General features: G+C 38.6%; 2 protein-coding genes and 1 long non-coding RNA gene across 6 annotated transcripts in view; 2 read left to right on the top strand and 1 right to left on the bottom strand.

The window, feature by feature from the left end:
• pmepa1 (prostate transmembrane protein, androgen induced 1) overlaps positions 1 to 7,104 on the top strand; it is a 32,793-nt gene extending 25,689 nt beyond the window's left edge. For all 4 annotated transcript variants that reach the window (XM_057846324.1, XM_057846326.1, XM_057846327.1 and 1 more), the window contains one exon: positions 1,306 to 7,104. In XM_057846324.1, the coding sequence (XP_057702307.1) occupies positions 1,306 to 1,438 (133 nt within the window). In that variant the 3' untranslated portion in view covers positions 1,439 to 7,104. The remainder of the gene's footprint in view (positions 1 to 1,305) is intronic.
• Positions 7,105 to 7,140: 36 nt separating this feature from the next.
• Positions 7,141 to 7,826, top strand: LOC130921943 (uncharacterized). Its single transcript, XR_009064430.1, has 2 exons — positions 7,141 to 7,497; positions 7,625 to 7,826. It is a non-coding gene; the product is annotated as an uncharacterized LOC130921943 (long non-coding RNA).
• An 8,107-nt stretch (positions 7,827 to 15,933) lies between these two features.
• Positions 15,934 to 20,330, bottom strand: LOC130921941 (transcription factor Adf-1-like). The gene is made up of 2 exons (XM_057846328.1): positions 19,999 to 20,330; positions 15,934 to 16,367 (listed from the first exon to the last, which is right to left on the bottom strand). The coding sequence occupies exons 1-2, from the start codon at positions 20,296 to 20,298 to the stop codon at positions 16,011 to 16,013; spliced, it is 657 nt and encodes a 218-aa protein (XP_057702311.1). The 5' UTR covers positions 20,299 to 20,330; the 3' UTR covers positions 15,934 to 16,010.
• Between the last annotated feature and the right edge of the window lie 3,258 nt (positions 20,331 to 23,588).

Raw genomic sequence — 23,588 nt, 5'->3', positions numbered from 1 at the left:
GAACCTTTTCTTCAGACCAGAATTGTCCTCCAGAAACTAGGACTTTCTCTTGAGATTAGTACCTAGTGTCTTCTACCAGAACTATAGTATGTCTTTACGCTAGGGTAGGACCTTATTTTGGGACTAGACCATTTCTACGGACTGGATTGGACTCTTTTTTTTTTTTTTTTTTTTTTAAATAACCTTTAGTCTGGACTGGGGCTTTCTCTTTGAAGTTCTATCTTGTGTCTAGACCAGAACCTTCCCCCAGGACTTCAATTTTATCTTATGTCTAGAACCTTTTCTCAGAACTATATCTTTGCTCTGGGGTCAAACCTTATTTTGGACTACAACTATTTCTCAGAACATGAGCCTTCTTCTAATAAAAACTTTCATCAAGATTCGATCTTTCCCTTTCGACTTATGCCTTGTCTCCTGACCCAAACCGTCCCCCAGGACTTGAAATCTCCTTATAACTAAAACTTTTTTCTCAGAACTTTACCATTGCTCAGGGGGAGTACCTTATTTTGGGACTAGAAGTATTTCTCTGAACTGGAACCCCTTTTTCGATTATAATCTTTAGCCTTGACTCGATCTTTCTCTTTGGACTTCTACTTTGTCTCTTGACCAGAACCTTCCCCTACCTTCTAACTGAAACCTTCTCCCAGAAAGACATATTTGTTTTGGAGCAGAAATTTATGTTGGTACCAGAGCCATATCTTAGGACTAGATCCTTCTTTTGGGGGTGTAACCTTTGGTCAGGACTTTCTCTTTGGACTCAAACTTTGTCTTTCGACTTGAATTGTCCTCCTGGACTAGAACCTTACCTAGTTACTAGAAGCTTTGGCCACAAATATACTCTTACTTTGGAATAGAAAGTTACATCAGGATTCTAATATGCATAGTCTGGACTAGATCTTTCTCCTACGATTTGCTCCTTGTCCCTCAAACAGAATTGAACTCCAGGACTCAAACCCTATCTGGTGACTAAAACCTTGTCTCAGAATTGCATCTTTGCTTTGAGATTAATATATTGGGATTCAAACCATTTCTCACGACTGGCTCCTTCATTTGGGATTTTAAACCTTAGTCCAAAGTTAGTCTTTCTCTTTGAACCTTGACTTTCAACTAGAATTGTCTCCCGGGACCCGAACCCTACCTCTGAGACGAGACTGTTCCGTCATCACTAGATTCTTCTTTTGAAATTAGAACCTCGGGAATTTAGTTGAAAGTAAGATTTAAGGTTTCGGAGTGTTGCCTGTTGGTATGGTTCAGGTAGGGTTCCACTCAGGTCTGCTCCATATTTATGTGTCCTTTTTTCCACAGCCTCCAGGCAACCCGGCTGAACAAAAAGGAAGGAGCTCCCCCTACCTACAATGAGGTGATAGGACACCACTACCACCCAGGGTCGTCAGAAATGGACAGCCGGAAAACCAGGAACACAAAAGAGAAATCCTAGGAGCCTCGGCAGGCATGACCTAGCTAAAACTGGTCAGTAATCTGTGACGACCGACCTTCAGTCCTATTGGTCGGGAATGTGAGATGGTTGCGCCTCATTGTCGGAGGCATCACTTCCTGTTGCACAGCATTCTACTTCCTGTTGAAGGATTGTTACATATTTACTTGTTTGTCTGTCAAGTGTTTTTTTGTTGTTGTTGTTATGTTGACCTGCTTTTCTTCTGTTCCGGCGGCCAGCACCGCAACATGCTAGCATCAGTCCAAAGTAGCACCGGGACATACTAGCACACAAAATCGTTTCTTCCTTGCTTTGTTTTACTAGCTTAGCATATGCTAAAAGCTGCCTTAACGTTCTCCACCGGACCGAGGAGTCGACGCTAACAAGTTAGCTGATGAGATTGTTTCAAGACGTTTTCTACAGAAGCTTTGCACAAGAAAACTCCAAAACGTCCGTGATGAACGACATCATTTCTAATCAGTAAAAGATTGTTTTTGTGTTTTTATGTTCATTTGTTCAACTTTTTCTAGTTTTAGTAAGTGAAAAGAGTGTTAGCATCCTGTCTGCAAGTGGAAAAGGTTTTATTTTATTTATACGAGAAAAATTGCACTATTTTTTTCTAAAGGTCGACCGATATATGGACTTTTTCCTAAATCAGCCGATATATTGCCGATGTAGTAGGATGTTCACTAATTAGGTGATGATCTTTTTTGTCAAGGTCGACCAGTATATTGGCCGGCCGATATATCGGGCCGATTTATGAACTTTTTTTTTTCAAGATCAGCCGATATATAGCAGACTAGTAGGATAATTTTACGTTCAGTATCTTTGTTAAGTAGTAGTAGGAGAAGTAGGATAATAAAAAATCACTTTAATATATGCATTTATATGGCGAGTATTTCAATTGCTTTTAATCATCTGCGGGCTTTTAAAAAAGTATATCGGCCTCAAATATTGGCTTAAAAATCGGCTTTAAACATTCGCAAATGGCTGAATTAAAAAAAAAAATCTGTATCGGCATCGGCCTTTGAAAATATATCTATCGACCTCTACTTTTTTCATGTTGTTCCGTGGAGAGACTGATCGGAAAAGGAGCTGTGTTCTGGCAAATTGTCCAATCAGAGAGATCCTAAATCCTCCCCTCCCATTGGCTGAAAGGTTAGCCCCTTTTCCAAAACAGGTGGTCACAGAACCTCACACTTAATCTATTTTTTGCCACCTTACGGGGTAACCAATTGACCAACAACAAAAACCAATCCAACGTCCAATCATTTAATATATAACAAACAGTTTTCCATCTTACTCTTACTGTCGACGCGTGACTGGTAGCGGACACCCGGAAGTGTTGACAAGTGACACGAGTGTCAGCCGCGACCTGTCCGCCGCGCCGTGGCAAGAGGCGCCGCAGGCCCAACAAATCCAGTCCGGTCCGGTCTTTATGCAACAGCGCCCTCCGAAAGAAAGAAGCCGTACCAGCAGGCGCTTTCGCTAGCTCGGTGCGGTTGTCTTGACTATGAAGGTCGCAGCGGGTACGAAAAGTCCGGATGGGTTCTGATCAGGGATCCTGCGGTGCAGATGATGGCTACTGATTGGGCGAGGTGGTGAAGGGGGCGGGAGCAGTTTTGACTCAAGGTGTGTGTGTGTTGAGAGTTGCATCAATATCATCTACAGTGGTATGAAAAAGTATCTGAACCTTTTGGAATGTCTCACATTTCTGCATAAAATCACCATTAAATGTGATCTGATCATTCTCAAAACCACACAGATGAAAAAAAAGTGTCTGCTTTAACTCAAACCACCCAAACATTTATAAGTTTTCATATTTTAATGAGGATAGTATGCAAACAATGACAGAAGGGGGGAACATAAGTAAGTGAACCATCACATTTAACTCATTCACTCCCAGCCATTTTCACCAGTGCAACCCCCTTCGCTCCCAGCCGTTTTACTGGATTTTGACTGATTTTGCAAGGCCCACAGAAAATTCTGTTCTATCACCAAAAGATTAGACTCTCTTCTTTCAGCAGGGAAAAACAGTTAGTTCATATTGGTGATAAACTCATTTCAATTCACAGCCCAATGTTTCCCACCTCCACCGTCCAATGACAAAGCTCCCTCCACAGTCCGCCCGGCGACACATTTAGTTTGATGATGTTTTTGTTGTAGCGAGAGCGTTGCAATACATCCGCTGTTTGCCTTCTTTTATGCTAGCTTAGCTTAGTTTTGGATGTTTTTTTGACATTCCCATGTCTTCCTGTTGTATTTTATTGTGTCCAATCAAATCACCTTTTGTCAAAGTGTCTTGCGCTAATCCCGGCGTCTTACACACGCGTGCCTTCTGAGTTTTTGATCTTATTCTGTGTGTTTTCAGAGCATTTTGTAAAAAAAATCATTAGCATGTGGGAGTTCCGGTATGATGCGTTCATAGACTGGCTGGGCATTTGCAACTCTCCCTAAATTGAAAAAGTGAAAATATGTAATGGATACTCCAAAGTGGATCACAATTTTTGAAAATATACATATAAAATTCCTGGGTCAAAAATATGTAAAATTACTTTGAAAGTGTAAAACTGACAAGTTAAAGGGAAAAATAGTTGGTAGCAAAGTAAAATATACAGTAAAGAATAATATATAATGATAAAATCATAATAAATTTAATTATAAATAAATAGTAAGTAAGCAAGCAAAAAATAAATTCCAAAAATGTCAAAAATTGCAATTTTAGCATTATGAAAAAGTGCAGAAAATTAAGTCATACAATGAAATTATAACAAAGTAACACATTTGTAACTACATAATAATAATAAGATTGAAGTAAATTTAACATTTTAAATCAGTCAACAAAGGTGGAATACATTTTTAAAATGTAAAAAAAAAAAAAAAAAAAAAAACGATTTTAATGTTTTAAAATATAAGTGCAAAAAAATCATGATATAAAATAAAATAATTTAAAAATAAACTAGGCTAAATAACAATAAGATTAAAGTAAAGTGAAAAATAAAGATAAACAATAAATCTAAAAAAATAAACTTATATAAATAATAATAACATTAAAATTGACAAAAACTTGAGTGAAAAGTAAACTAAAAAAAATTGACAAACATGTGAAAGTGCAAAAAAATAAACATAGACAATAAAAATACAATTATCTTTAATAGTAGGTTTAAAAAATGAAAAGTTTAGAAAAGATTAAAGTAAAAAAAAAAAATCTAAAGTGAAAAATAAACTTCAAATTGTATAATCATATATTTTTTAATCATTTTGATTTAAAAAGCAATATACACAACTATAGATAAATACACTTAATAATAACTAAATGATTTGAGTATGAAATGATATGGGTAAATGACCAAATATAAAAATGTTAAAAAATATACAGAATATTATAATCAGACTAAAATAAAGTAAAACTACTTGCACCTCTCAAAACAGACGTGCGACAAAGAAAAAATAGCATACTCAGAATAGTATAACACAGATTTATTTATTTTTTATTTTTTTGGGGGGGGAGGGGGCGTTGAATTTTTGTTCGAAGGCAAAATTGTTCCACTTTGGGGAGGCGTCCCAAACCAATTTTTACAGGAGTTGAGCACTTTTCTTGAAATGTCCCGAGTTCCTTTGAACGCACCATCCGACTAACGCTAGCAAACGTTTGTGAGCGTTTGCTAGCGTTTCTTCGGCGCTTCTGGAAACTTCCTCGGCGAGGGTTTAGTCATATTTTTTTCTGAACAAGTACTGTTTGTTTATCGGACAAAATTCCCAAAGGCACAATTTCAAGAGACATTCCAGTGTGTTGATTTTTTTCAGTCAAAGTGTACTCATGTAAAGTTTGCATCGATGTTGTCACCATAAAAAAAAAAGTTGTTGTTGTTGTCGGTTTGAATCATTTCAATTTGGTATATTGTGAAAATAAATGCCTTTTATACAAACGTGTGTGCTTCTTCACTATTATTATGCATCGTATTTTTTTGCTTTAAAGCTTATGCTCAACATTTGTTCTTTATCACGCAAAGTCAGGGAAGGGAAAAAAACAAAACAAAACAAAAAAAAACAGTATGATTAGATCATCTTAAAACTATGTCTATTTTTTTTGTTTGTATTTAAATATTAAAAAACCTACAGCACCTGGTGTGCCCGAGAGCCATGTAACCTTGTCATCAGAGCTGTATAAAGAGAGTCGCGACACTCTTTGATGTCGCCACAGGTGGTCACGTGGTTCCTGTAGGGCGTTACTTCTCAAATAGTGGGGCGCGGAACGATGCTGGGGGTGGCGCATGTGAGTTGGGGAACATAATTTTTCGCCATACTAGAATAAAGTGTAATTGCACATCCACTGAGTGGGTGGCAGTGGCGCTCTCATTTTCAGCATAAACGCAGTATTTTTGAACCAAACGAGCACACAGCAAAGAGCATTGGAGATATGAAAAGCTAAGACGAAGAAATATGATGAAGCGTATGTAGCATTTGGCTTTTGGCTTTGACTTTTAGTACAGTGAGAGACGAGGAAAGACCAGTCTGTTTACTTTGTCTAAAGATGTTTGCAGCGGACAGCAGGAATTCTTTTTTTTTTTTCAGCGAAAACTTGCCAAATATATATCGTAATAAATCGTCCCGCTTTGTCAGTGTTACGTCAGTAAACCAGCGAGCACTGTCAGCATCACATAAGGAGGCATACCAATTTGCTCAATGCAAAATAACCAAACACCATAGCAAAGGAGCTGATACTGCCCGCACTGTTGTTTTTGTTCTATTATTTTTGGGGTTTTTTTTCAGTCTAATAGTTTGGCATATTGTCCTCTTAAGTTAATGTTGCTAATCAATTTGAATTTATGATTATTTATTAGGGGTGTAACGGTACACAAAAATCTCGGTTCGGTACGTACCTCGGTTTTGAGGTCACGGTTCGGTTCATTTTCGGTACAGTGGTACAGTAAGAAAACAAAATGCAAAATATAAATGTGCTAGTTGTTTATTACCAGTGTTGTTAATAACGGCGTTACAATATAACGGCTTTACTAACGGCGTTATTTTTTTCAGTAGTGAGTAATCTAATTAATTACTTTTCTCATCTTGGCAACGCCGTTACCGTTACTCAGGCGGGAAAGGCGTGCATTACTATGCGTTACTAAGTTGGTTGAATAAAAAAAGTCAGAGAGATGGACTCACGGAGACGAGAGAGCAGAGCAGGAGTGGGGAAGACGCCGTTGCAAACGCGATGCTAGGTGGCTCCAATAATACCTGACTGTAGCCTACAAACTACGCCCACATGATACGGTAGATATCACATATTATAGAACTAGATGCAAATGATAGGCACGGCTGCATTGGCAACATGTTTTAAGGACTACATGCGTGAGTAAACAGCCGCCATCTTAAAGCAGTAGACCTCTCAGGAAGGCTCTGTTGTAGAGATCCTTCCTTGCGAACCTAATTTTGTATTTTTTTTTTTATCTCAAATGGTCCTTAATCGGCAAAATCTTGACTTAAATCTATCTTTAAATGATGAAACAGTTTTAAAACTTACACATGTTGAAAGTAGACAGAAGGGAACTAATGCAATAGCGGGAGCAATTTTAACAACTTTAACGGTTGATTCACAACTTTAAATGACTTCCACACATAGCAAAGGTTACTATCTAGTTATCGCAATACCCTTGTGTCTAGTTAAGTGGAGGGTAAAGAATTGGGCTTGGGCCAATAGGGAATGGGACGTACTACGTCATTGTTTGGACCCGCCTCCATGCTGGCAATATAATTCACTTCCGGGCCGGCAGAGTCAATGCGGATTGTAACGTGTGGTAGTGCTAAGCTAACTCTTTCGGTGTTTTAGAAAGAAAATATGGGTGCTTATTGTTGCGTTACCGGGTGCAACAGCGTCTCCTACGACAAAAAAAGGGGTTAGGAAAAATGGACTCACTTTTCACCGTTTTCCTGCATGGAGGACCAAATATCAGATCACGAAGGTACGACGGATGGCTGGATTGCAGCGGTTCGTCGGAAAAGCATTTCTTATGATCATATTTCTGCTGGAATGAGAGTGTATTCCCCTCATCTCTACTCTTGTAAGTTGAACGATTTATCCGTTTTGGTTTCAATACGTTTTTTGTTTTTTTCTTTACTGTTGTGTAAATCTGCCTCGGTAGCAATGCTAACCTACTCCTCCTCATCACCTACCTGTTGTGTTACTAGGAAAACCTGCATATGAAATGCTGACAACACATCCCGATTGGTCACCATATGTCTTCTTGGGTTATTCTGAGGTCAAGCGCACCACATCGGAGCGTTGAGAGGTTGGAAAGGCGAAGAGTGCACGCTGAAACTTCAGTTTGCTCTGCTCTTACAAACACGATCCCAAGTGTTATGAAAAGTCAATAAAATATGAATACCAAAACATGACTTGAACAACTTCTTGACAAACTGTAACTGCTTGTTGTTTACTTCAGGTCTTCATAATAAACAGGTGTAATAATTACAAAGTCAGGTGACTTAATTTTGTTATTCTATTTGGAATATGCATTGACAATTTTTGGACAGTGTTGTAGACAAGAACTGGGACTGATAAGTTGCAATAGATTTATTTCAAGTAATGCAATTTCTCCAATACGATATTTGAATTGACAGTTTAAAATCTTTAAATTAGTGCAAACAAGGCCCACCCTCTGACGGTGGCAGCAAATATTATATAATTATAAGTAATACACAAATACAAGATCACAATAAACGTGTCTTTGTCAAAGCAGTTTAAAACACTATTTACTGGCCTTGGGTAAATTGCCAGACAGGATAAATATGTGCTTTAAAGTTCTTGCATTTCCATTTTAAGTATTGCAAGTACTAGTCTCCAACACAGTATTTGAACTGACAGTTTAAAATCATTTTAGTACAAAATGGCCCACACTCTGGCAGGGGGCAGCAAATATTATAATACATAATACATTATAAAAAGCTATATACTATATAAATACAAGATCACAACAAAACCTGTATTTTTCAAAGCAGTTAAAAAACATCCAGTTGCCTTAGGTAAATAAAGGTGTATAAATATGTACTTTACAGTTCTTGCATTTCTATTTTAGGTATTGCAACTTTTCCAACACTATTTGAATTGACAGTCTAAAGTCTACATAAGTGCAAATAAGAATATTATAATTTAAAAATAATAATAGAATATATAAATTCAACATTACAATGAAAGGTGTCTTTGTCAAAGTGGTTAAAAAAAAAACGTCACTGGCCATAGTTAAATAGCCAGGCAGAATAAATATGTGCATTAAAGTTCTTGCATTTTCACAAGTTAAAAGCCCACAGTTCATCGACGAGAAGGGCAGACCCAGATGGCGTCTGCTGCAGGGGCTTGTTTGAGTCCGACACAGGACAAATGGAACCACTCCATTGAACAAATTTTCTTTGTCAAATGATCCAAGAAGAGAGATGGTGACCAATCGGGATGTGTTGTCAGCAGGTTTACCTAGGAACACAACAGGTAGGGGAGTCGTAGTAGGCGAGCATTGCTACCGAGGCAGATTTACACAACGGTGTAAAAAAACAAAAACGTATTGAAACCAAAAGTGGATAAATCGTTCAACTTACAAGAGTAGAGATGACAGGAACACACTCTCATTCCAGCAGAAATATGATCATAAGAAATGCTTTTCCGACGAACCGCTGCAATCCAGCCATCCGTCGTACCTTCGTGATCTGATATTTGGTCCTCCATGCAGGAAAACGGTGAAAAGTGAGTCCATTTTTCCTCACCCCTTTTTTTGTCGTAGGAGACGCTGTTGCACCCGGTAACGCAACAATAAAGCACCCATATTTTCTTTCTAAAACACCGAAAGAGTTAGCTTAGCACTATCACACGTTACAATCCGCATTGACTCTGCCGGCCCGGAAGTGAATTATATTGCCAGCATGGAGGCGGGTCCAAACAATGACGTAGTACGTCCCATTCCCTATTGTCCCAAAAACCCTTTAAACTTCACATTGTGTGACCTTTTTTTTTTTTGGGAGAAAAAAAAAAGCATGAAAATTATCACGAGTTACTTTGCCAAGTAACTAATTACTCTTAAATTCAGGTAACTGAGTTACTAACGCAATTACTTTTTGGGAGAAGTAATTTGTAACTGTAATTAATTACTTTTTTAAAGTAAAATTAACAACACTGTTTATTACCAGTGTTGTTAATAACGGCGTTACAATATAACGGCGTTACTAACGGCGTTATTTTTTTCAGCAATGAGTAATCTAATTAATTACTTTTCTCATCTTGGCAACGCCGTTACCGTTACTGAGGCGGGAAAGGCGTGCGTATCTGTGCGTTACTAAGTTGGTTGAATAAAAAAAGTCTGAGAGAAACGGACTCACGGGGACGAGAGCAGAGCAGCAGTGGGACTGGGGAAGACGCCGTTGCAACCGCGATGCTAGGTGGCTCCAATAATACCTGACTGTAGCCATAGCCGACAAACTACGCCCACATGACACGGTAGATATCATATTATAGAACTAGATGCATAAACTGACACAGCTGCATTGCCAACATGTTTTAAGGACTACATGCGTTAGTAAACAGCCGCCATCTTAAAGCAGTACACCTCTCAGGAAGGCCCTGATGTAGAGATCCTTCCTAGCGAACCTAAGTAACTTTTTTTTTTTTAATCTAAAATGCTTCTAAATCGGCAAAATCTTAACTTAAATCTATCTTTAAATGATGAAACAGTTTTAAAACTTACACATGTTTAAAGTAGACAGAAGGGAACTAATGCAATAACGGGAGCAATTTTAACAACTTTAACGGTTGATTCACAACTTTAAATGACTTCCACACATAGCAAAGGTTACTAGCTAGTTATCGCAATACCCTTGTGTCTAGTTAAGTGGAGGGTAAAGAATTGGGCTAGGGCCAATTGTCCCCCAAATCCTTTAAACTTCACATTGTGTGACCTGTTTTTTTTTTTTTTTTTTTTTTGGAGAAAAAAAAAATTATCACTAGTTACTTTGCCAAGTAACTAATTACTCTTACATTCAGGTAACTGAGTTACTAACGCAATTACTTTTTGGGAGAAGTAATTTGTAACTGTAATTAATTACTATTTTAAAGTAAAATTAACAACACTGTTTATTACACACCTTTGCGCTTTCAACAATAGGAACATTAGCCTATACAAAGCTTGAATTCTGCTCAAAAAGTAGCGGGTATTTAAAGATAATCCAACAACAATTTGGCTTTCAGACCCCGCGTATTGATCAGCTTTCTTTCTGAAAGAAATAAGAAAAAAGAAGTCCTGTGCTAAACAGAGAAGCAATCCCAATGACAAAGATTTTAACATGTATTTTACAAATGAAATGCCTCAATGAATCTTTTTTTTCCCTTATGAACGGTTTTCAAAAGCTTTATTGGTGGATATTCTCAAGTTAAAGCGCCACACAGAAATTTATAAATTTAATTGTGTAAGCAGGATCTTTGTATTATTCTTATTATTTAATTACAGGTATTTTAGCTCATTTCAATTTATTTTATTTAGAGCTGTCAAAATTATCGCGTTAACGGGCGTTAAATTTTTTTTAAAATTAATCACGTTAAAATATTTGACGCAATTAACGCAGATGTCCCGCTCAGACAGATTTAAATGACAGTACAGTGAAACGCTTACTTGTTGTTATGGAGTTTTGCCGTCCTCTGCTGGCGCTTGTGTGAATGACCATCTCGCATATTGCCTCAAACAGATTACAGTGAGGCCGTTTATGGACATTAAGAGTGAAGAGAATGCCACCGGCCGCTTGGGGGCAGCGCCGTTCCATACTCATGTTATTTCTTCTCAACGTGGGAGAATGAGTAGTTGTGAGACGTTTATGCTGTATTCACAATGCAATGCAGATTGCTATTTGTGCTCCACACATATTTCGGTAAGTTTTCTTTCTTTTTGTGGCAATTATGTGTCTCTTGTTGTATTTTGGGTAAGATATGTACAGATATATGTTATACAGTAAAGGCGAGTGGATACAGGCGTTCTTTGGACCGCGCCGTTTAATGGCAACTCCTTCACAACAAACATACAGTAGGGAGAACAAGTATTTGATACACTGCCAATGGGAAAACCATTGGCAGTGTATCAAATACTTGTTCTCCTCACTGTAAGTATCGTTTAGTGAAAGGAATATTATTTTTGTTGTGCTGTCTCTCAAAAAAAAAATAATGTTCACAAAAAGAAAAGCACTTCAGTCTATAGCAGTACTTCTCAAATGGTGGGGCGCGCCCCCCCAGGGGGGCGCAGAGCGATGCCAGGGGGGGCGCGAGTGACCTCGGGGAACATGCTTTTATTTTTTTTTGCCGTACTAGAATAAAGTGTACTTGCACATCCACTCCGTGGGTGGCAGTGGCGCTCTCATTTTCAAAGTGCGTGCAGTATTTTTGAAGTAAGCAAGAGCACACGGAAGAGACTCATGCAGAGCTGGACTCACGCAGCGACCCACTGTCTTCTTCGATTCTCACGTGTCCGGCCGAGAAGTGCCGTTTTCGGCTTGGGATCGTCACGACCACCGCCCTCACCTACGGTTCTACCTCGGCCGCCGAGAATGCGCTTTTTTCGGGCCGTTTGCCTTTGACTTTTAATATAGTGGGAAATGAGGAAAGACCACTGTTTACTGAGTCTAAAAATGATTATAGCGGAGAAGCCAAATCAGTTAAGACGCCACTTAAAGACATTCGACCTCAATCTCATTGATAAGCCGCTTGATTGTTTTTCAGCGAAAATGTGCCGAATATTGCCAATTGTCACAATCGTCCCGCTTTGTCAGTGTTATATCAGTAAACCAGTGAGCACTGTGGTGAATCAGCGAAAATAAAAACTTTCCTTCTGTCCAAAGACTTTTTTTCCCCCCTTCTATTCAGTTGTTTTTCGGTCAAATTTTTTGGCACGTTGTCCTGAAGAGTAAATGTTTCTAATCAATTTGAATTTGTTATTATTTACTGATTTTATTACATTTTATTTTTCAGTATCAAATGGTCAAAAATGTACCTTGAGTGTATTTTTACAGTTTGGATGTGACTTTTTTTTTTTTTTTTTTTTTAACTTCAGGCAAATTGATGCACGTTAAGTCTTTTCTGTTACAAGCAACACAATGTTAAAAAAGTTATACTTTATTATAAGTTGATCTATGTTACTTTTTTTCTTTAATAGAAAAAAAGGACACAATGTTAGGCTGAGGCGTACTTATAATAGTAATATAGACGAATGATACTATTTACAGTGGTGGCAGAGAGTTGGGGGGGGCGCGCGAAACATTTACGTCTTCCTTGGGGGCGCGTAACAGAAAATAATTGAGAAGCACTGGTCTATAGTAATGAGGCCCTATTCTGACATAGTTTAACAACAATGCAAAATGAACTGGCATTCCATATCAAAATAGCTATGCAAAATACACGTAAAACTTAGACTTTGGTCACTCTATTTTTATTATATTAACTCTACTTTTGATTGAAAATTTTACAAATTTTATTAAAACGAAAACATGAAGAGGGGTTTTAATATAAAATTACTATAACTTGTAACTATAACATTTATCGTTTAAGAACTACAAGTCTTTCTACCCGTGGATCACTTTAACAGAAAGAATGTTAATGCCATTTGTGGATTTATTGTTACAATAAACAAATACAGTACTTATGTACAGTATGTTGTATGTATATATCCGTCGTGTGTCTTATCTTTCCATTCCAACAATAATTTACAGAAAAATATGGCATATTTTAGAGATGGTTTGAATTGCGATTAATTACGATTAATTAATTTTTAAGCTGTAATTAACTCGATTAAAAATTTTAATCGTTTGACAGCCCTAATTTTATTTAAATAGGCTATTATTTATTCTATTATGTGTTTATATTTTACAAATGTGATGTAGTATTCTTTTATATTGTATATTTTATGTTGTATAACTTTAGTTCCTATGTGAATATTAGTTCCTACTTGTTTTGTTGTGGTAGGAGGGTTTTGTATTGAACACGGGGCCGTGTTGGTTACCACTATAGCAGAGTAGACAGCAGTAAATCAACAAAGACAAGTCAACTGTACCCCGATCTACCACTCAACAGATCTGATGGACTCAAAAAGTGGGTTACGATTGCATATTAGTTTGAAAATCGACCGGATCCACCGTATTTTTAAACGAGTGACTTCCGGTCTGCCCGATCCTAGCTACCGGTAGTAGTGTTGACGCAGGAGGGTCGTGACTCGTGAGGGAACGCGTTGCTCTGTAATTGACCGCCAAGCCACTAGAGGGGTGTGGCGTTATGTTTGTACAGTTTTGGGGCATGCTTGTTGACTTCCGCTAGTTTAACGGAGAAAAAATAAAAAATATAAGATGGAACACTTGAATGTAAATCTTCACCTCATCAACATTGAATAAATGTTAAATAAATAATAATAAATAAACCATTATCATAAAAGCACTGAGGCACTCTCAATCAGTGATGATGTATCGAGTGTGAACTAGGGGTGAAACTGGGCCAGAACGGTCAGGAACGCAGTTCCGGTATAAGAGTTAGGGCCGGAATGCTATTCCGGTACATGCTGCTTTTATTCCAAAAATATGACAGCAACTGTCAAAACGCTATGTAAAAAAATGCTAAGCTGCCACACATGCATTTCATCTCCAAGAAGAAAACAATTTACCAACATCAGATTTATATACACAAGTGTTAACAACAAGCATAATGAAGTGATTGTGTGGCGTAATCCGTTTCCACCGATATTTATTATTTATTTTATTCCACGGACAGCATGGAGGTTTCCCCCAGGTGCTGCAGTTATCAGAGTCTGACGGTGATGAGTCACGTCAATTTGCGAATGCACGCAGCAAAGCAAAACGCCTGGACTCATTTATCCGTTCAATTGCTTGACATACTGACATGTGATCAGCAGAGATAGTTAGCGCTGATTGGTTCAAATGTGCATGTTTTCTGGAACAGCAAAAAAAAAAAAAAAAAAAAAAAATGTTGAATTGATGCAACAACAAAAAAAAGGCAATGCAACAGAAAATGGATCAAATCTTTAAGAGCAAGGAAAGAGTTGAGGAGGCTTATTTATCATATTTAGTTTTATTTGCTCTGATGGGGAGGTTCAGAACATCTTAGCTGTCATTGTGCACTTTGGACTTATATTTGTTCATTGATTTTAGGCTACTTATTCATTTCCTTATTATTTCAGAAAGTCAAATGTTTGCGCGATCTTCAAAATATAATCAATTTCACTCTGCATAATATAAGTCATTTGTACTTATTTTTCTGAATGTACGTTACTTATATCTAAAATCAGTTTTTGTATGTTATAGAAATAACTGTGCCAAAACAGTTTTCTTTGCATTTCAGTAGTTTTAGGAGGTTTGACCCCCCCTCCCCCCCAAAAAATTAATTATATATATATATATAAACCAAATTTCTGGCTCCGTGGCGACCTTCACGTCGGGGAGTTCCAGCAAGAAATTCTAGCCACTTTCACCCCTGGTGTGAACTGTCTGTTGTGGAAAATTAAACATCAAAACAACTCTTTTGACACCAAACTTGTGATTTATTCTTCATGTACTTGAAGTGTGACATGTAAATAAGTCACAGACTCACAGCAAAAATAAGTACAAAATAAATGATGAAGAGCACCAACCAAAAATACGACATAAAATTATAAAAAGTTGGCAGTTTTTGGGCAACCGCTTCATGTGGCCACTCGATTCCGAACACACACGTTTCGGTGCTACTTCCATTTATTTTATTCAATCGCCGACCTTGCCATTTGGCAATTTTTATGATGTCTTGAAGAGACTTGCTCTTCGATGATACTCCCATCGGCTTAGTCCATTTTTGCGTGGAGAAAAATAGTGTTTGATTCTATTCTACAGTGGTGGTGACCGGAAACAAGTCTGAGCGGACCAATTACAGTCCATTTCCGCCACGTCATATGCGTCGACATGACGCTAGGGTTTGAAAATTCAATAGGAACAAGCAGGGCTACGGCGCAGGGTCATAAATCGGGTCTTCCTTGACGCCGCAGGTCTGACGCGGAAGCATAACTCGGCCTTTAGACTTAACTGAGACACTGTTATGGTGGAAGATTTTGGTAGCAACTTGTTGGTTCCTTTTCATTTATTTTTTTTTAGACATTGACACTTTTTAAAAACGATATCTCGATTCTTGGCAGGAGCATATCGATAACCTTTTGCGATACAAAGTATCATGATATATCACCATTTCGATACTTTGTCACATCCCTAGTGGCCAACAACTCCAACCTACTACCTGTGGCTACTGCTCAGTTGTCCAGGGCCCGTTCCAACAGAGCTGTCACAGCTGTTAGAAATGACCTCATGGCTTTTTTTCAGTCATCTCAAGGAACTGTGCCATGCCAAAATAAAATGGCGTACCGGGGCACTCTGAATGAGTGATAATGTATCGAGTGTGTTAACTCAATTGTTGAAAATTAAACATCAGAACAAGTCTTTGACATCAAATGTGTTCTTTATTCACATACTAGAAGTGTAACAGTGAAAAAGGCCACAGCAAATATATGGTGAAAAAAAAGCTTGGCTACCCTTTCCATTCATGGATCGTAGTTTGAATCTTTAACATTAGAGCAACTCTCCGGTCCTCTGGCACTTGCCGTAGAAGTTCTGCTACAGTTTGCCCAAACCTGGTGCACACATCCACACTCTGCTTCAGCTCCTGTCTCTCTTCCTCCAGCTTAGCAATATACATCAATAGCAAATCATCTGTTTGATCCCGCTTCCTTTTTGGGCGAGACTTGAGGGCAACAGACAGAGCAGGGGGTGCCGCAGAAACAGGGGATGCAGAGGGAGACAGCAGGTCCGGTGTGGAAGACCGGGAGGACCATGATGCAGATGAGGAAGACTCCCCTTCATCCGTGGATGTAGATGCCAACACCACCTTTTTAATGCAAGGGGGGAAAGCTTTAATTAGTCAATGAGTTGGTTTACAAACACCACAGACTGATTTTTGGTCAGTGCACCTTTAAGCCATTTTGGAAAACCAACAAAAAAGGCAGACATTCTTTTTTTTTTTTTTAAATAAATAGACAAGACCCTGCTGCAGCCGCAGAAAATTTGTCAAACTAATATTTTAGACCCTGCTGCAGCCGCAGATTATTTGTAAAACTAATATTTTCTACTCCAGTTCAATAATACTAATATAGAGGAAGTCGGACATCCGGTCACTTAATGACGTCACCAGCCACAACAAAGCGTCGCCATATTGCTTTGGGGCAAAAGACGAGTCACAAGCAGTTGCTCTGTCGTTCATTGTAATACAAACGCGTTTAACTTTCATTTTATTTGCGGTCTTTTTTCCGTCGGAATGACCAAAAGTTGCTGTGTTGCGGGTTGTCACACAAGGAAGAGTTCGGAGCCGCATTATAAGTTCTTTATTCTTCCACGTGAGAAGAAAAGGAGAAACAAATGGCTGAGAGCAATTAATCGAGGAACAGTAAAAGAAGACGGTTCCGTGGACTATTTTCGCCTGTGAGAACCTAAATCCAAGCACATTTACGTTTGCAGCCGACATTTTATTACTGGTGAGTCGATTTTTTTGGTCCCAATTAGCTGCTAGGATTCAATAGACTAGGCAGTGGTTATTATTACCGTAGCAGGCAACTCGCAAAGCACTATTTTTCTTTTGCCGTGAACTGCTCTGATTAGTCAATCGGTATATTATTGGCCTGGTGGGAATTGGTTATTTTGCCGTGAGGTGCTCACGGCTAAATAACGCTTGGAGGCGAATTACCGGTTACGGCAGAAATAATCACTTCGTATAGACCCTACTCACCTACGTCACAAAATGGGCGTGTCGCTGTTTCCGGCCGCCATATTGTACCTCTTTTTCAGACCTATTCTCATTGTTTTCAATTAGTCGAGCAAGTTATAGAGCAATTCATGGAAGCCCCGGTGTTATCTGACGCTGTAAACTCATTGGATCCGTTGCATAAAAGGCGTTACGTGGAAAAGCTTCAGTTTATCCATTCGCCAGATCCGAATTTGATGCCTAAATCGATGTTTTTCGACCCGCTGGCTTCGCCTGACATCTGATATCCTGATATTTACAACTATCTTGTCCACACAAAATCAGCCTATTCTCACGAAAGTTTGAAAAACTTTAAGAGCTTGGAGGCTTATAAATGCTACGTTGCTGGTTGGGTGAAACAGGTCCTCGTACACAAAAATTCGGCAGGAATCTTGTGCTCGGAAGGTGAGTTACGAAATTTTCAATTCAAAATCTTTTGTTCTTGCTAACATCCACTGTCAAGTCTAATGTATTTCATATCATTTGTCAATGGAGCTAGGGCTTTTAATGTTTATATGGTTTAGCGATAGCACTCTCACTGTATACATATATAATACGTAATAAATATGAAGTGCGATAGCACTACTCCAGATTGTCCCTAGTTGAAATTATTTTTTGGCTTTTGACCTCAATAGTGAAATTGTAAATTAATTGTATGACAACTGTCTGATTATCCCCTTATAATTATATATTTTCAGGTAGTTCATTCACAACGTCTGAGTGTATGTTGCCGGCGATTAGCCTAGCAATGATCTTAATTGTGGTTCTCAGCCCAAAACCCTCTAAATATATATTAAATGCATCTTACCAGATATAAAATGACTACTACGTAATCTGTGGTAGTCGTTTGGAGCCCAGTTTTCTCGACGAATTGCAGCAGTCAATCTCGGTCTCCTCTTCGGGTCTCTCGGAATACGGTAAAAATTCAAGTCTCTCCGTCTATCTTCTCTGTTTTTGCAACCGACCGCCACACACGACTTCACCATTTTGATTATTAATGTTAACGAGCAGAAAAACACGCCATAATAGGAGGAATTTACGAAGCGCTAATGCATTAACATGACTAGTATCCGGACAACATGGCGCGGGGGCGTGGCTGTGACGTCACGTGAGTAGGGTCTATATACTACCAATTTTCTCAGTTCCACACAGTACATATTCCACGTAAATGATAAAGGTCAACTTACAGGGTGACTTTATGAGGTAGTTGTAGATGTTTCCGAACTCCACTGCAGGCCATTCCTTTGTTTTAGAGCTGTCCCGACTAGTCGACGTCATCGATGACATAAATCCGTCGACGAGCACAACATCCCGTCGACGGTTAATGAAGGGTTAAAAAAATATATTCGTGGAAAGTTCAGAATGTCGGATGCTCTGTATGCAAGCAGGGAAAGCGGCACAAAGCCAAAAAAAAAAAAAAAACAGTGTCCAAAACATTGACTTATTTCAAAGAAACAAAGGAGGGTACACTCTTCCGTCCTCTCTTCAATGCCAAGCTTGGCTGCACGTCGGCCGTGAATAAACACCTCAAGCGCCGTCACCCAGTTTGTAATTTTTTATTTTATTTTTTTTCATTTTTTGTACACCAGAGGGTGCTGTCGCCTTACTAAATAATAATGTTTCATTGACAATGGGCCTATAAGTGCTATTAGTATTGTTCCTGATGCTAATTGAAAGGTTTATTTCATGTTATGGTTTATTTTATGGTATAGAAAATTATATAAGGTTAAAAGGTCATAAATATATACAGTATATACAGTGATTGCACTCAAGGGAGAGATTGTCAATAAGGTAATAAATTAAGGTAAAGACAATTCATATAGGCAATTCATTGATATATAAATAAGGTTTAAAAGGAAAAAGGTGAAAAGTTTTTGTTAATTTCTAATTGTGTTGTTTTATTTGTGTGCACCGTAGCTCTTACGGTGTGTTTACATCAAGGATGGAATAAAAGTTGTAAACCATCAGTTTAAGAGACCATCTTTTCAATCGGGATGCTACACTAGTTAATTCTATCAGCATTTGAACTCATTGTTTATTTGTGATTTATTATTGTTATTTACGTGTTTATTTGTACTTTAATAAATAATTTAAGTGTTCCAATATGTTTTTTGTGAATTGATAAGCGTCAACAAAAATTTCATTGCTAAATTAGTAAAAATAATAATAATAATAATAATAATAATTATTAGATTAGTCGACTAATCGTAAAAATAGTCGGCTGACTAATCGGCAGAAAATTAGTCGTTTGGGACAGCCCTACTTTGTTTATCCAGCTATCAGCTGCGACTGTATCGGCAGCTTTGTAAGCCAATAAACGCTAATTTTAAATTGAATCGCCTCCTCGCGTCTGTTGGCAGTGAGTCGTGATAATAGTAAGCCACGTTTAAGACGTTTTTAGGAAAAAAAGACATTCAACACACCTGAAATATATTAATTTCAGACGTTTGTCTATGGAATGTTTAGCTGTGCGTTCCCCCTTCACAAAATGGCGACACGTTGCTAAGCGAGGTGACGTCATCGTGACATCACGCCGACCTCCTCGGGAAGGGGAGCCAATTCAACACATTTTTTCAAGATTTGGGCTCGTTCTCCGTTTGTTGTTTTTCCAAAATGGCCGAAAGGTACACGGACCTTTTTGCCATGCCTGCTTCTAGTCCAGTTCGGCGACTGTTTAACGACAGAAATCCCCCGATAGAAGGCATAAAAGCACAACACATACCTTTTCCACATAATTTGAGTGCGTTTTCCGGTGCTTCACGTTTGGGGTCAGCCATGACATCAAGTGATAAAAAGCCGGAGCATCCCTTCGTGTCGACATTCGCCTCCGAACACGCACATACTTCTGACGAAGGTTCTTCCATTTTTTCATGCATTCGCTGACTTCCAGCCCCGTATTTTCAGCAATCTCCTTCCACGAATTTCTTGCCATTTGGGAATCTTTGTAATGCCTTGACGAGGCATTGTACAGGTGGTCGTACTTGCGGACCTCTTCGATGAGCATCTCGTCGGCTTCGTCCATTTTTGCGTGTGGCGCAAGAATGTTTGAAAATGGCGGTGATTTTGCGCCGAACCGGAAACAATGTGCTGGGCAGACCAATCACAGTCCATGGGCGCGTTACGTTACCACGCGTTGACGTGACAAAAACGTACAAACACAACGCCACACCCACCTAGTGGCTTGGCGGTGAATTATAGAGCAACGCGTTCACTTGCCGCAGAACAATCGAATACTCAATGACAATGGAGCAGGGGTGTCCAAACTTTTTGCAAAGGGGGCCAGATTTGGGTTGGTAAAAATGTGGGGGGCCGACCTTGGCTGACGTCCTTTACGTAGAACAATATATTTAAGCAAAATTTAGCAAGCCATTCAGTGTGTCACATTTGCTTTATTATTTATTTTGAATGAATAATTTCAACAATCTCGCAACTAGCCTTTGCGGCGTTTTCTTTCGACTCTCGGGCTCTTGCGAAATACTACTGCTGTGAAATTAAACTAGCTTCAAGTTGCTTCAATTCCTCGCTGCGTATCTTCCCTGTAATCTTGTCGTACATGTCAGCGTATCTTGTTTGGTAATATCGCCTCACATTGAAGTCTTTAAAAACAGCGACTGTCTCTTTGCAAATGAGGCAAGACACAGTTGTTGCGTATTTTTGTGAAGAAATAGTCCAATTTCCACCTATCCTTGAAGAGTCGGCCGTCACAGTCAACTTTTTTTTTTTGTTGATTGTCGCCATTTTGGAAAATTGGAAGTAGAGGGTCACACGGAGTAATGTTGCTTAGCCCTTAAATACCTGCAACATGAAGCAATTATCAGAGAATCCCAAAATTTGAAAAATAAGGTCCTAATGAAACCTTTTTTTCAAATTTGTGAAAAGTCAAAATGAATATGTGTAATAAGCGCTCTAATATCTAACCTATGCTAAATCATGTTTTTTTCTTAACCTGCAGATGCATGTGTTGACTTGCATCCATCATTTTTTTTTTCCAAAAAGAAATTTCAAAATTCTAAATTAGACTGAAAATCATGAAATTTTAGGTGTATCAAATGTGATACATTTGGCAATAAAGGGTTAAAGAGCTGCTGCCTTTTAGTGGGTAAATGAGGAGCAGCATTTAGTGTGTAAGCTACTTCATATGCTGGTTGCAGTACTGCTGACCAATTTATTAAGTCTGTGTGCGGGCCAGATGTTATTGATTTTATGACAGAGGCTGGGGGCCGGATGACATTTGACCAAGGGCCGCATTTGGCCCCCGGGCCGGACTTTGGACATGCCTGCAATGGAGGTTGTGTCTTCATTATTCAATCAAAAATAAAGTTGCTTCAATAAAAAAAAAAGTTGCTTCAATCAAAATATATATTTTCAATTTAAAAAAGTCATTTAAAAAAATGTGAATGCAAAATAAATTTGAAATGAAAATGCAATTTTCAAATTCAATGCAGATGAAAGCTATTCTTTGATTTTTTTGGGGGGGGGGTCGAAGTTAAGTTTTTTTTTAATTGAAGCAACTTTTTTGATTGAAGTAATGCTTTGCGTTTGGGCCACATTTTGGCTCGGACATTTGTGTCTTTATTATTCAATCAAAAATAAGTTGCTTCAAACAAAAGTAACATTTAAAAAAAAAAAACACTTCAATCAAAAAAAGAAAAAAATTCAATCATCCAAAAACTGTGTGTCTAAATTTTCTTTGTATTCAAAATAATAATAAAAAACTTACAGCACCTGGTGTACACTGGCCAGCAGATGGCATCCAAGAGGAAAGATCAGATCCCAAGATCTGCTCAACCCCAGGATCAGCAATAGACCCCACTCACCAAAGTCACACAATGGCGTGTCGCTGTATCCGGCCACCATATTGTCCGTCATTGTTTATCCATATTCTCAATGGTTTCAATTTGTCGTGCAATTTATAGTGCAATTCATGGAAGCTCCAGTGCTTTCAGACACTGTAAGCTCATTGGATGCGTTGCATAAAAGGCGTTACGTGGAAAAGCTTCAGTCTATCCATTCGCCAGATCCATATTTGATGCCTAAATCGATATTTTTCGACCCGCTGTCTTCGCCGTCTCTGCCTGACATCTGCTACCTTGATATCTACAACTATCTTGTCCACAGAAACTCAGCCTATTCTCACGAAACTTTGAAAAACTTTAAGAGCAGCACTCTAAGCAACATTACCCCGTGTGACCATTTACTTTCAATTTTCTAAAATGGCAACAATCAATAAAAAAAAAAAGTTGACTGCGATGGCCGACGCTTCAAGGATAGGTGGATATTGGACTATTTCTTCAATAAAACACGCAACAACTGTGTCTGCCTCATTTGCAAAGAGACAGTCGCTGTTTTCAAAGAGTTCGATGTGACGCGATAATGATAATACCGAACAAGACACGCTGACATGTACGACAACATTACAAGGAAGATACGCAGCGAGAAATTATAGCAACTTGAAGCTAGTTTAATTTCACAGCAGCAGTATTTCGAAAGAGCCCGAGTGTCGAAAGAGAACGCCACAAAGGCGAGATTGTTGAAATTATGAATTTAAAAAAATAATAAAGCAAATGTAACACACTGAAGGCCTTGCTAAAAATTGTTTAAATATATTGTTCTACGTAAATCAGCCAAAGTAACCCGCCACATTTTTACCACACCAAATCTGGCCCCCTTTGCAAAAAGTTTGGACACCCCTGTTTAACTGATGATCCGTAGACGAGGCCAGCTTCTTTCACTTGGTACCAGCTAAATATTATCCAAAAAAATAATGATGGCGGAAGAAATAAACATCTTGAATTTGAAACTGTATGTTGTCGGCGATTAGCCTCGCAATGATCCTAATTGTGGTTGTCAGCCCAAAACCCTCTAAATATATATTAAATGCATCTTACCAGGTATAAAATGACTACTACATAGTCTGTGGTGATCGTTTGGTGCCCAGTTTTCTCGTCGAATTGCAGCAGTCCATCTCGCTCTCCTCTCCGGGTCTGTCGGAATACGGCAGAACTTCAAGTCTCTCCGTCTATCTTCTCTGTTACTGCAACCAACCGCCACACACGCCTTCACCATTTTGATTATTAATGTTAACGAGCAGAAAAAAACACGCCATAATAGAAGGAATTTACGTAGCGGTAATACGTAAACGCGGGGGGTCATGAGCCACAGCCAGGCGGTCTCCAATCCAATGCTAACCAAGCCCGACCCTGTTTAGCTCTGGGGGGGGGGGATCATGAGCCTAGGCTAGCATGGATAAAATGTTGAAATAAATTTAGATACTGGACTGTCTCAGAAAATTAGAATACACAATATTCTAAT

The sequence above is a fragment of the Corythoichthys intestinalis genome, chromosome 9 (genome assembly GCF_030265065.1).
Source record: "Corythoichthys intestinalis isolate RoL2023-P3 chromosome 9, ASM3026506v1, whole genome shotgun sequence".
In the NCBI taxonomy this organism is placed as follows: domain Eukaryota; kingdom Metazoa; phylum Chordata; class Actinopteri; order Syngnathiformes; family Syngnathidae; genus Corythoichthys; species Corythoichthys intestinalis.
Note: the sequence above shows the minus strand (reverse complement) of the source record. Positions and strands in the feature narration are given on the sequence as shown.